General features: G+C 41.2%; 2 protein-coding genes across 51 annotated transcripts in view; both read left to right on the forward strand.

Moving 5' to 3' along the window:
• Positions 1-8961, forward strand: part of rims2a (regulating synaptic membrane exocytosis 2a) — a 120536-nt gene extending 111575 nt beyond the window's left edge. For 49 of the 50 annotated variants that reach the window (XM_058648826.1, XM_058648830.1, XM_058648832.1 and 46 more), the window contains 5 exons: positions 5332-5473; positions 5585-5697; positions 5846-5947; positions 6048-6187; positions 6311-8961. In XM_058648826.1, coding sequence (XP_058504809.1) covers positions 5332-5473; positions 5585-5697; positions 5846-5947; positions 6048-6187; positions 6311-6514 — 701 coding nt within the window. In that variant the 3' untranslated portion in view covers positions 6515-8961. Of the gene's footprint in view, positions 1-2786; positions 3323-5331; positions 5474-5584; positions 5698-5845; positions 5948-6047; positions 6188-6310 lie in introns of those variants that run through there. The other variant, XM_058648861.1, reaches the window with a different exon arrangement.
• Positions 8962-10040: 1079 nt separating this feature from the next.
• LOC131471711 (dendritic cell-specific transmembrane protein) lies at positions 10041-12365 on the forward strand. The gene is made up of 3 exons (XM_058648418.1): positions 10041-11134; positions 11223-11555; positions 11637-12365. Exons 1-3 carry the CDS (start codon positions 10088-10090, stop codon positions 11727-11729), a joined length of 1473 nt encoding a protein of 490 aa, XP_058504401.1. The 5' UTR covers positions 10041-10087; the 3' UTR covers positions 11730-12365.
• The last annotated feature ends 120 nt before the right edge of the window (positions 12366-12485 follow it).

Below are 12485 nucleotides of genomic sequence, written 5' to 3' on the forward strand. Positions count from 1 at the left end.
AAACTACCCACAAGACAGGAAACCTTTCTTGCAGACTACTGGACTGGTTTTCATCAAAGTAAAAGCAGCGGGAAATGTAAACGTGTGTATAAGCAAGTGTTTGACCACATCCATGTGTGTGTGTGTAGCAGCCAGGGTCAGAGACATCTATCAAGTTGTGTTTACGGTGTGTAGGGACAGACTCACTGGGTCTCCACTGGTCTCATCATTTAGAAAGACTTCAAAGGGCCCGCGGCTGCGATCACTGCCGCCTGCCAGGCAGATTCTTACGCACGACTTCTGGGACATTACACTCTTTTGTTGTTGTCGTCGTCGTCGTCGTCGTAGAATTGTCACGATTCTTCACATTCCCGCCGACTGAGGTGCCTCTGATTCCCAGTCGTGTCGTCACAGTCGTATATGTTGATCATAGTTTGGAGTGAGACCAGATATTGTTGCACATAGTGCTAAATGGTATCCTGTAGTAGTCATGCTGTTGTGAAATCAGAGTAACCCCATCACCGAAAATGGAGATTCTCTACGACAAAGACAGAAATGACACATTCTGAATACAGAGTTGCATAAGTAAGTGCATCCATACAGCGTAAGAAGCGTAAAATAGTCTATAAAGAGACACATATTTGCACGAATCAGTCTGTAATAAAGGGTTGTTTTCTATCATCAGGTGTACAGCGTGTCTAACGGTTTAAACTGTTGTCTCCCCGTTGTCGAGCAGTGGGCGTATGATAAAGAATGCATGTGCCACAAGTGTGAAAGTTGAAAGACGCCACACGTGCCGCGTGTTGTCATGTGGTGTCGCCACGTGTGTATTGACTGACGCATTTGCTGTGGTTGGGAGGGAGGGGAAAAAAATAGAGATTCTAATTAATTCCTGCGGTAATTGATGTCTGCATGGGTTTATCCTTCTGCAGAACATCAACTAATTTCATTGTGATTTAACAGCCGGGCAGATTGCGTTTGTATTTGGAGCCCAGTGAAGGACTTAACACATAATTGATTTCCTTATTACAAGTTTTATTTATCAGCTCAGAGACAAACAATCACATCACATCATGATGTTTCAGGTTTTTGTTTGATTTATCATCATTTGTTTAATGGAGTATTGTGAAATAGAGGCTTTGCTGATTTCAGGTCATACTTGTTGGATCAGTAGAATCACACGTTACCTTCTACTGTTGTCAAGTGGATGATATTCAGGTTCCAGCTTTTACCGTAGCTGAAGCTGAAGCTGAAAAGACGTTTGTGTGTACAACTATACAACCTATTTAATACACAAGACAGAACATGTTTGATTAAGTGGAGTGTAAGGTGCATTGATGTCCTTGTTTGCAGAAACGTCTAGATTCCGTTGAAGGACTAGTTGCACATTGTAAGTGTGTGGGTTTTCAGTGTGCCCGTGAGCGTGTTGTGTCTTTGCTGCACTGCCCCAGATGAAACCTGCAAATACATGTCATGCTTGGAAGTGGTTACGTCACAGAAGTAGGTTGCAGTGTCTCTTAAAGAGTTGAACCTTGTGTTAACACCACAGGGAGACCGCTATATTTAAAATGTCATAGAAACACCATAATTGTCTTGTGCTGTGCCTATTCTGTCACCTGCATATTCAGGGGGGAAAAAAAGGCAACACAGTTGGTTTAGCACAGTTTCACTTTATCTTTTTCTTTTTTTTTTCTTTTCACCAAGCTGCAGCAGTGACACACACCAGAGCAGCAAAGGTTTACATTGAAGCCATAACCTCTCTATAACCTTTTCTATCTATTACCCACAACACACCATGGCAGCAGAAGATTGATATGTATTTTTGGAGACCACCTGTGAGAAAGTGCTGCTGCTGTGTTATAGACTGTTTAACCCTTAGTGCTCACGCGGCGCGGGTCTGTGCCGCTGGTGCACCCATGGTAAATTGCCGTGGGAATAATACAAAACTCCTTATTTGGACATCCTGGGGAGGGGGGGGGGGGGTGTTTATAAGGCTTTTTCTCATCTTCTTATGTATTGTTGAGTCAAAGTTATGATTAATTTTATATCAGATTTTTAGTAGTGAGTTTAAGTGAACTTTGAACTGTGACGTATTTCCAAATTTTACAAATTCAATCCGATTTTAAACATTTTGAGCACTTTTTGCACAGGTGTGTTTCTATAGTTGGTGAAAATATATATTTTTTTCATCTGATTGCCTAGCTTGTGCTGTAAATAAGGATATGAGACACTCTATATTGCATATAGTAATGGAAAAAAGCAGCCAAAATGCTCTGTGTTAACACCCTCAGACACCGCTTTATCCTCCACATGAGGGTCGCAGGGGTTGCCAATCTCAGCTGACACAGGAAGAAAGGCCGGGTCACAGTGATTTATTATTTATTATTATCCAGGCAGGTTTGACACAAATTCAAACATTGTTTGATAGTGTGTGTTTTTTTTGCAGCTGCATCACAGAGAATGTGCTATGATCGTTCATTCTCTCATTCTTAGCAGCTATGAATGTGATGGAAGACGAAATGAGTGCGTTTGGCCAGTGTGGCACGTGGATTTTGTGCGTCTACTATGTGGCGGAGAAACATTAATGTAGGAGCAGCATGCTTTCTCCATCACCTGTGCCTAAGATGGTACAAGTGAGAGACAGTGGGACAAAGGATGCAGAGAAGGGGGGGGAACAAAGGCAATGAGAAGGACATAAAAACAAAAAAAATGCACAATGTAAAAAAAAAAAAAAAAATCATAAGAGAAGAGGCTTAAAATACTGAATGGCGAGGATAGGCTTGGGCGGGGGTGGGGGCTCAGTATCTCTGGGTAGAGCTTGCTCAACCGCAGAGCCAGTTGAGGTGCGCCTGAGAGGTCTGGCTCTGTGATTGGTGGAGCACAATGCAGCGTTCTCCCCTCCCCCCTCCCTGAAGAATGAGATGCAGCAGGAACGTCAGACCCAGACAGCACTAGACTCAGCTCGTGAAGCAGCATTTTTCGGTAGCTCTCCGTAAGATGCAGTCTACAGAGCATCTGAGGACTAACTGTATGATAACACATGCCTGATTTCTTCTACAAGGATTTTCTTTTTTAAAAATCCATCCGATTAGAACTATATTATATCAAGGTTAACCTTTAAAGATAGAGACAGAGAAGGCAAAGTTGACATCTGTTGGATTCAGTTCCTGGCATTGAAAGGAACCGTCGTTGGTCACCATGGGCAGGCAGGGGCATGATACCTCTGCACCAGCTGCAGGGATGCGCATCCAACGCTCCCAGAGCAAGATGAGTCTCTCAGCGTCGTTTGAAGCACTGGCTGTCTATTTCCCCTGCATGAACTCCTTTGATGAAGAGGACGGAGGTAAGATGATTACTGGGGGAAATGACACAGCATCAGCTGCTGGCTGGAGGCAGCAGTGCCGGTTATACTGAGAGATGGGTCAGTCCGAAAAACACAAAACACAGGTTTTGATGAGTAAGCGAGTTGAATTGGGGGCAGATTTTAGGATTGCAGGGAAGTTCCGTTGGCAAAATATTTGAATGCTTTAATTGTGTGTGCACAGTTAATAAGTTAGGCAGATGGTTGTATCTGTGTTTATTTATTGTGATAAAGAAATAGTGTTTCTGTTGTTGCTACTGTTGCTCGTGGTAATGTTGTCTCCATGGAAGCTCATTCTGGGTTTTTTCATCTAACCGATATCTCATGTTCCCTCGTTGGATTTTAAATGTGACTCTGTGAGTGACGAGTAAGATTTAAGATGACTGCAGTGAATCATTGTTAATGAGTTTGTGGGTTGTGGTGTTTATTTCACCTATAGGAATACAAGCCTTATCTTATGACTGTCACTTTGACAGCGGTGAAAACGTAAGATGCTGTTATCCCTTCACTTTCAAGTGTAACAACATTTATTTGCAGACAAATGACGTAGTATGTCACTGATTTTACTTATTGTTTTTACATATTTTGTCCCTGAGCATCAGCTTTTTTTTTTAGCCACAACTTCAAACTCTCTTGTACTCACACTCCCAGTCTTGGCACTCGAGCAGCTCCACTAGACTCTTGTCACTGTCTTTTGTTGTCTGGCAGGGCTGAGATTTTTGCACACTGACCGGTTTGGATGTGTGCCTGTGTGTCTCACTTGTAGGCTTCTGCTGCCTCATGCTTGCCAGATACTTTTCCACGTTGTCCAACTGGTGGCGATAACACACTTGCGTTTGACACATACCTCATTACATGAAGATCAGTTAGGAATGAGTGTGGTCTACAGTATTTCAGTATATCAGAGCCTTTACATTAAAGTTTTCTTTGGTGATCGGCCTATTATGGTTTAGCATCATTGATAAGATTGCTTATTTATCTCTATGATAGTAACAGGGCTGCATGTGCCATGATTTCAAAGAGCAGCATAAATGCAGAACACGGTGGAATTTTCAGCGTTCATTGATAACATCTGACTGGCAGTGAAGGACGATGAGGAGCGCTCTGCTGCAGACGTCAGAGACGACCTCTGTGGCTACATCTTCATTGTACTGTGTGTGGAAGTGGAAGTGGAGGTGGAGGACCGCTGAATAGCTAATATTTCAAGGCTCAAAGACGGCATGTCTGTTTGTCCTTGTGAGCGATAGGACGCAGTTTCGCCTCCTCTCACCACCTCGCCTGATAAGACAAAGCAGGTGCCGTGATTGACTCACGGACGCTGAGAAATTAGAGGATTAATGTTATTTAAGGTCTCTGGATTGGTAGCTTATTGTCATTCATTTGTAACCTGGGGGTTGCAGTCTTTGTCTTTGTAATGCTTATCCCACCTCTGGGAAATATAATTATACTACAATTTACCTATTTAACAGAGCTCAATGGATAAGTCTGGATCCAGTCTGGTGTGTTTGAATTTCTCTTATCATCGTCTTTCTTGTTTGGTAGTTGTGTTTCCAGTTCATAGTACACTTAAATGTGGGTACGTGTTTGTCTGCCATAGGCGCAGCTTCACATGAAGCTGCTGTCGTTGAGGCTGGTGGGGGTGAAGTCAGCTGGGTTCACGTTGGCAGTCACTATTACACATTAGACGGGTTCTGTGCTGATACACACTGTCGGTAACCTTGTTGTGACTGACACTGGGAAATTGCTGCGATCCTTCTCAGAATAAACTGCCCTCGTGTCATTGTGCAGAGACAAATTGTGATTCAGTCTCGTCTTTGGTGTTTTGTTTTCCCCGTGAAATGATTTTCTAAGAGCCAGTGGAAGCATTGGGTATTATATGTCAGCAGATTGATTGCAGGCTTGCTGCATGAGTCACAACACAATAAAGTGTCCCTTGATATTGACAGTCTGTTTCCCTTTCTTTCCCCCCTCCCCTCTCCTTCTTTGTGTAGAAGCAGGAGGCAAGAAGTTGCGCAGCACTATCCAGAGAAGTACAGAGACGGGGCTGGCGGTGGAGATGAGGAGCAGGATGACTCGGCAAGCCAGCCGAGAGTCCACAGACGGCAGCATGAACAGCTATAGCTCCGAGGGAAAGTACGGAAATAGAAATATTTGATTAGATTTTATTTTTTTTAAGGCCTTGCTTTTCCCACTAATCAACATGATCACTCTTTGTAGTAACTAGTGTGTGTTATTCTCTTTCAGTCTCATCTTCCCGGGTGTGCGACTCTCCTCAGACGCCCAGTTCAGTGACTTCCTCGATGGGCTGGGCCCTGCCCAGCTGGTCGGGCGGCAGACATTGGCTACTCCACCTATGGGTAAGAACGTAAATCCTTTTTCTTTTTCAGTACATTTATTTGGTATTTTAGTATGCCTTTATGATTAATGGGTTAAAATCATGAGGAAAAAGTGAGTTTTTTTTCCCTCTTATCTGTTCTTAAACATTTGAACATTTTACTTGTTCAGGTGACATCCAGATAGGCATGGTGGATAAGAAAGGAGCATTGGAGGTAGAGGTCATCAGGGCCCGTGGCCTTGTGGGAAAACCAGGTTCCAAGGCACTGCCAGGTAATTCAAGCTCTGACGCCACCAATATTACTGGCAGTTGTCATAAATATTCATACATTTTGAGTAGTACAAGGTATAACTGTATTTCTCCTCTCCTCAGCACCATATGTCAAGGTCTACCTTTTGGAAAATGGAGTCTGCATAGCCAAAAAGAAAACAAAAGTAGCAAGAAAAACCTTGGATCCTCTTTACCAGCAGCAACTGCCGTTTGAGGAGAGTCCGGGAGGCAAGGTTTTACAGGTAAGATGGTGATTCTAAGTGAAAGCTCAGAGTCAAATTCACAGCTACAGCTTCTTTTCACAGTACATATATATACTGTATATGTTTTGAGTAACGGTAAGTTATTTGATTTGTTCTCTGCAGGTCATTGTATGGGGCGACTATGGACGTATGGACCATAAATCATTCATGGGAGCAGTTCAGATACTGTTAGATGAGCTGGACCTGTCTAACATGGTGATTGGCTGGTTCAAGCTCTTTCCTCCTTCCTCACTGGTGGACCCTACTCTGGCCCCACTGACAAGAAGAGCTTCCCAATCCTCACTGGACAGTTTCTCTCGATCATAGCAGTGTGTGGACTGATAGCGTTGTTGTAGCAGCCAGTGTTGCGATTACAGGTCACGCCCCCCCTGGTTACACTGCATGCTTGATGTTGTGTCTTCTGAGCCTGTTTCTAGGGGTGCAAATGTGATCCTGTGTTTTGAGCTAAAGCATCACGCACATCGTGCAACACGGCGAAGCGTGTTGCAAGACGCCTGGCGGCCGGGATTGCCGGGTGTTGTTGTTGTTGTTTGGAGGAAGCTGGAATGCACTCCTTAGCACGAGGAATCTGTCAGTTCCAGGTTTTCATCCAATTCGAAGCCATGGGGGTCAGTGCTGGGAACCACTGAATGAGTTCTACAGAAGCCCTTTTCGAATGAAAAATAAATGTTTTACTTTGATTTATTTATTTATTTTCTTTCTTTTCATTTGTTTTCTTTTTTTTTTTCTTTAAATGTCATTGTACTTGTATCTGAAGGGCGTGATAGTGTTTCTTAACCAGATGCTTGGTCACGCCACGCCAACAGACCTTGCTGTGTAGATGGAGTTTTGCAGACTATCACTTTGGGTGAGGTGTGTCCCAGCTTGTATCCACACTCCCCCAAAACCTAAAAGAAAAGCCCCACATATTATGTACTGAATCAAACTGCACTGGTGAATCAGAGGCAATACTCAAGTGGCTAACATCAACACTCCAGAATATACAGTAACAACCCAAACCCCATTAAAAGATGTACAATCTACCATCATTCTTTCTCTGTTGATATATTGTATGAAAATTAAATGAGAAAAAAATATTTTTTCCTTTTTAGTTCATTTGCATGGACACAAATTTAGCTGAAATAAAAAAAAAGAAGAAAAGAAAATTATTTTCTTGAGGCTGCAACTTGCAAAAAAAAGATGAAAAATGAATAAAATAGATCAGCCATTTTCAACAATTTCTATTATTTTTAAAGATAAATTTCACTAGTGCATGGTTTTCAAGGGGAGTGAATGCAACATCGTGATTCAAAAAAAAAAAAAGACATTGTTTATCATTCTTTAAGACCATTCGTGAGTCTGTGTTTTGCAGACGTGCAGATAAACGAAAAACTTAAGGAACAATTTTTGGAGTTATTTAACAGAAAATGTTTATGTGACAAAAAAGTGAAAATGAAAATAAATGTAAATGATTTATTTCATTGTAAAAAAGGCTCAGGCCTTATAAAGATAAACATTATGTGCAAATTGTACATGTTTCTCTTTTTCTTCCTTGTCCCAGGGTACCTCTCATTGTACTATTCATTGCTACCACAGTTCAGTCCCCTGATATTGTCCAGATTTTAGGACTGTTGGTTATTTTACAGTTCTTGTTTCAGTATGTATTTTATTTTTGGGTTTGGTTTGTTTAACAAGCATGTTGAAAAGGATTTTCTGCAACATGGCTTGGGCACACCTTACAGTAACTCAGCATGTTTTGATAAAGATGATATTTGGAAATTTTGCAGTTTCTTGTACAGTGCATGTCAACTTCATTACTTTTCTCCCTCACTTTAAATTGAACTCTACAGCAAAATTAGTTCTTGGTCTTCCACAGGCCAATTATTGAAGTTTCAACAAAAACATTCCACTCACCCACCCCCGACCCCCCGACCCCCCCAACCCCCCCAAGGTCATGTTTTCTTTCAGGTTTTTGAGAAAAAAAAACAACAAAAAAGTGACGAGGAAAATATTTTATATTTCATGGAGGTTGACGAAACAATTGTGATTGCAAGTGTATTTTATTTCAGTATTGTTGACGAACATGCAAAAATAATCTATTGGTACAGCAAGAGGTCTATACCTAATCAAGAGGCAGGAAACGTGGAAGAGATTTGTGTTGCTGCGGTTAAATTTTACTGGCACTGTATGTGAAGAAGAGCTAATCACAAGTTCAAATAAGGGATATTGCCACAGAATTTTTTTTCTTTTCTTGTTTTATGAAAATGAAATTAATTTACTATATTTTTGTTAGTTTTATTTAAAAGCCAAGACCAGTTTATTTTTTATTTTCTATTTTTAGTAATTACAAATACTTCTCATGTCTGGGAGGTATATGAATCTTATAGTTGCAGTATGTCTGGATGATATTGAACTGAGGCATTATTCCTTTTCCATGTGGTGAAGATGCAATTTAATGTCAAAGAAGAAACCTTATTGCTGGAACAGGCGACGGTATATATTTTGATTTTGATTTCCATTGTACATACCTTTAGATGTCAGAATTTGAATAAACAAGCTACCAGAAAAAGATTGATAGGCTCTTTTGGAACAGGAAGAATGCCTCAAGTGATGACAAAGACATATGTTATTTATCCTTTTGAATGCCTTTTAATTTTCTCTTTTTGGTGCAATGTGTTAATGCCAAGGCTATGTCTTGGTTAAGTATGGTTGAGTACAGAGATTTATGTAAGTTATTTTTCAAATTAAAAATAAAAAAAATGATATTACACCGATGCAGCGTGTTGGGTGATCAGATGGACGTCGCGATATCTGTTGTTGTGATGTGATGTGACGTGAGCGCACGTAAGAGTTTAAGGTGCTCGAGACGCCGCAGAACGTTTACCCAGCTGTCCATGGGCTGTGTGTCCAAAAAGAGACGGTAGAGTAAAATGATCACTAGTTCTGTCATGTTAGTAAATCAAAATAGATCAAATATAACACAGTTGAGGTACAGTTATAGTGGTGATCCATCCAAGAGATGTCTAGACCCAAAACTAATACACTGACAGACTTATTGCAGTGTTACAGTATAGAGTAAAAATATTAACATTTTTCTTTAGATTGAACTCTATATTAAAGGTGGATAGGCTTAAACTGATTTCACGATGTGGAGGCAATAGATAAAATGACACTTGACATTGATTAAGAGACTGAATCGCTCCTTATTCAAAGCCCTGCAGAGAACAGCATCCACCCAGGGCCAAATACACGGGTACAGCAACAGCTCTGAGTAAAAGCACCTGTTTCCTTACCAGCATCTCGCTCCTGCTGCATCATTTCTTCACCGAATAGAAACCGCTACAGACAAAAAAAGTTGTCTGTTGCCACTTGAAATCAAACACAACATGGCTGCTCCGCTTTAGTTTTTGTGCAGGCCAGGTGCACACGAAACTTCACACTGGAAATGGGGGAAGCTGCTGCTATGAGGAACCACCAGAGACTTTATCCAGTTACATTTTCCATTTGACATCAACATGAAAACCACACACATTTTCAAATGAACTGTGAGAGAAGAAAAATCACACAAAAAAAACACATAACGAAAATACTCCCACATATTCAACTGCTGTTTCCTTTGAGTATGTGGGAATATTTCACTTGTATACTGTATGTATTTGTGTATTTGTGTATTTTTGTCTTAGCTTCTACTTTGGGCTAAAAAAAAAAAGAAAAGAGGATGACTAGAAGATGACAAATGACTGTGGTTTGAGGGAAGTTCCTGTTTTTGGTTGTATTTAAAGACTCTGCAAATCTCACACACAAGACTGGATGCTTTGATAAACACAGGGGGTTGTTTTGTTGGTGTTTTACATTTTCTATTTTGCTTTCCAGGGTCCAGTGTTCCCTTTGATATCCAGGATGCTAACCTCATGGGTTACAGTAAAACAGAGTCTAGAAGATGTAGGTTCTCTGGCTGTGGATGTTTTTACAACTGGTAAAAGGGATGGCTCGCAAAGAGTTATCATCCTCCTCCTTACTTGTAGCTTCTCAAGCCTGCTGGTCAGCACGCTGCTCCTCCTGTACCTTCTCTACACTCTGGACTATGATATGGCAGTGGCCGGAGGGATCGCTGGCTGCTTTGGGACAATACTTACCATTGCTCTCTTCTTATCGAAGAGAGTAAGATGCTTAGGGACTCTCTTCATGATCTCTATTTTCATGAAGAAGAGTCGGACCTTGCTGCTCACTGCGGGTACCAGTCTGGTTGTGGTGAAAAATATCCGCAACACCTTGGAGAACCTCACAGGCCTTCTCAGAAGTATGATATGCAACCTCAAGGCAAAGAAAGCAGCCATCGCCGCTCCATTCAGCAACTATGTGAAGATGTTAAAGTGGATAGGAAACATGCTCAAAGGGATTACAGACCTGGGAGTAGTGAACCTTGACCCCCAGCTCAAGGTTTCGCCGAGACTGGAATCAGAAAAATTCCGGGAGAAACTTGGTGAAGCGGAGCAGAGGCTGAATGAGACGGTGAAATATGTGCAGTCCCTCGTGAATACGGTCTCCTCTGTGACCGACAGGATGTTCCCCGCGATCAGCTTCCTTCTGCTCATGCTGTTCATAGCCTTGCACATAAAGAAATACTGCAGTGACATGAAATACGAAAACAGGTTCATCAGCAGCAGATTTATTCTCTTTGACGAGAAGCAGAAGGCCGAAGGAAAGCCCCACATCCTTCCCCTCACTCAAGACGAGAGGGAGATGTTCATTGCGCTCACCTCCATCTGTCCCACTGCCAGAGAAAGGAAAGCTGTACTGAAGTTTGGTGTTTCAGTTGTAATTCATTTTGTGGCTTGGGTCATTTTTATAACCGTGGATGCCTTGTTGTATTGTTTTGTGGATATTGTGACAACAAAGTTGTCAGAGCTGGAACCGTTCCATGTCCCCCTGTTAATGAGCATCAAAGTAAGTGTGTCTGCGAAAATCTTGATGACTTTATTAAATTTATTTCTGTCAGACAGTCACTGATAATTGTTTTGCTAACCTTTTTCAGGGTGTTGCCACTTTAATTGGAATCACATTTAACGAGGAAAACCACCAAAAAGACTTTTCCTACTCCGTGACCTTGTTCGAGAAGAAGTGCCTTCCTAAACCCAAGCTGCTGCTCTATGAATCCATATTTCCACTGGCTGTCATCCTGCTCATCCTGCTCATTATGGCCCTGGTGGCTGCCAAAGTGGTTCAGCTCAGACTGATGGTCTGCGAGCGGTTCTTCTCTACTGCTGCAGAGGAGAGAGTGGAGTATTTGCACGCCAAAATCCTACGGAAGAGATTGAAAAGGAGGAATGAGGAAAACAACTGCAGCCTCAGATCACTAATTGCAAAGGTTTGTGATGCCATATATTAGAACAGAATTTGATAAAAAGGCTGAGAGTTTCACATGTTTTTCCTTTTCTTTCCTTGCCAGCTACATTTCTGGTTCCCGCTGCTCTTTCGACCAAAAGAAGTATCAGTCAGTCAGACCAACAGGCACCAAATGGCAAAAGTTGTCCTGCCATGATGCTAATGACTTTGGAGACTTTGTAAAAATGCCTCAGTGGACTGCCATGAAATATGGTACAGACTTCATTCTTAGCCCTTCGTGGCTCTTTGTGAACCAACACCAGTAGGTCAAGCTTTTCATTGTTGTTTCCTCGTCTTATTAATTCCGATTTTGATGGAGCCATGGAGATATAGAACAAAATACCCACTTCAATTCCATGTAAAGCAGCTCGTTAGGTTAAATAACAGGTTGATGTTAATAATGTTCCTCACCATGGAGAACAGTTTGTCATGGGAACACTTTCACATCGTTAACAGCCAACCAAATTACTGACGACAGCTTTAATGAGCATTCAGAGCAACATGTCATTTGACTTTTCATATAACATCGACATAAACTTCCTCAAAATTTTTATTTTCAGTCATGGACTCTGTGTATGTTTATAACACACAGACAGATAGACAAACAGCTTATAATAACCTAATATACAGGCGCAGGCCGCCCCACTGTAATATTTTCCTTTTGTGACATAGTATACCCTATACTATGTGGTGTATATGACATTTTGAACGGCTTGGTAAAATAAAGGTATAGGTATAATAGGTATAGTTTTGTTTGTCACCACAGTGTTTAGAGCTAAAATATATTTAAAAAGTGAGGTTAAAAAGCTTAAAATGTAGTCAAGTGTGTTTAAATTATTATTATTATTATTATTATTATTATTATATTAATAAACATGTAAAAATTTCCTCTGTATTTTGTGGACACTGAGTT

The sequence above is a fragment of the Solea solea genome, chromosome 13 (genome assembly GCF_958295425.1).
Source record: "Solea solea chromosome 13, fSolSol10.1, whole genome shotgun sequence".
NCBI lineage: Eukaryota > Metazoa > Chordata > Actinopteri > Pleuronectiformes > Soleidae > Solea > Solea solea.

Coding starts and splice junctions, on each gene's coding strand:
- LOC131471711 (XM_058648418.1), top strand. CDS start 10,088: ATGCTAACCTCATGGGTTACAGTAAAACAGAGTCTAGAAGATGTAGGT. Junction 11,135..11,222: donor CCCTGTTAATGAGCATCAAA/GTAAGTGTGTCT, acceptor AACCTTTTTCAG/GGTGTTGCCACTTTAATTGG. Junction 11,556..11,636: donor TCAGATCACTAATTGCAAAG/GTTTGTGATGCC, acceptor TTTCCTTGCCAG/CTACATTTCTGGTTCCCGCT.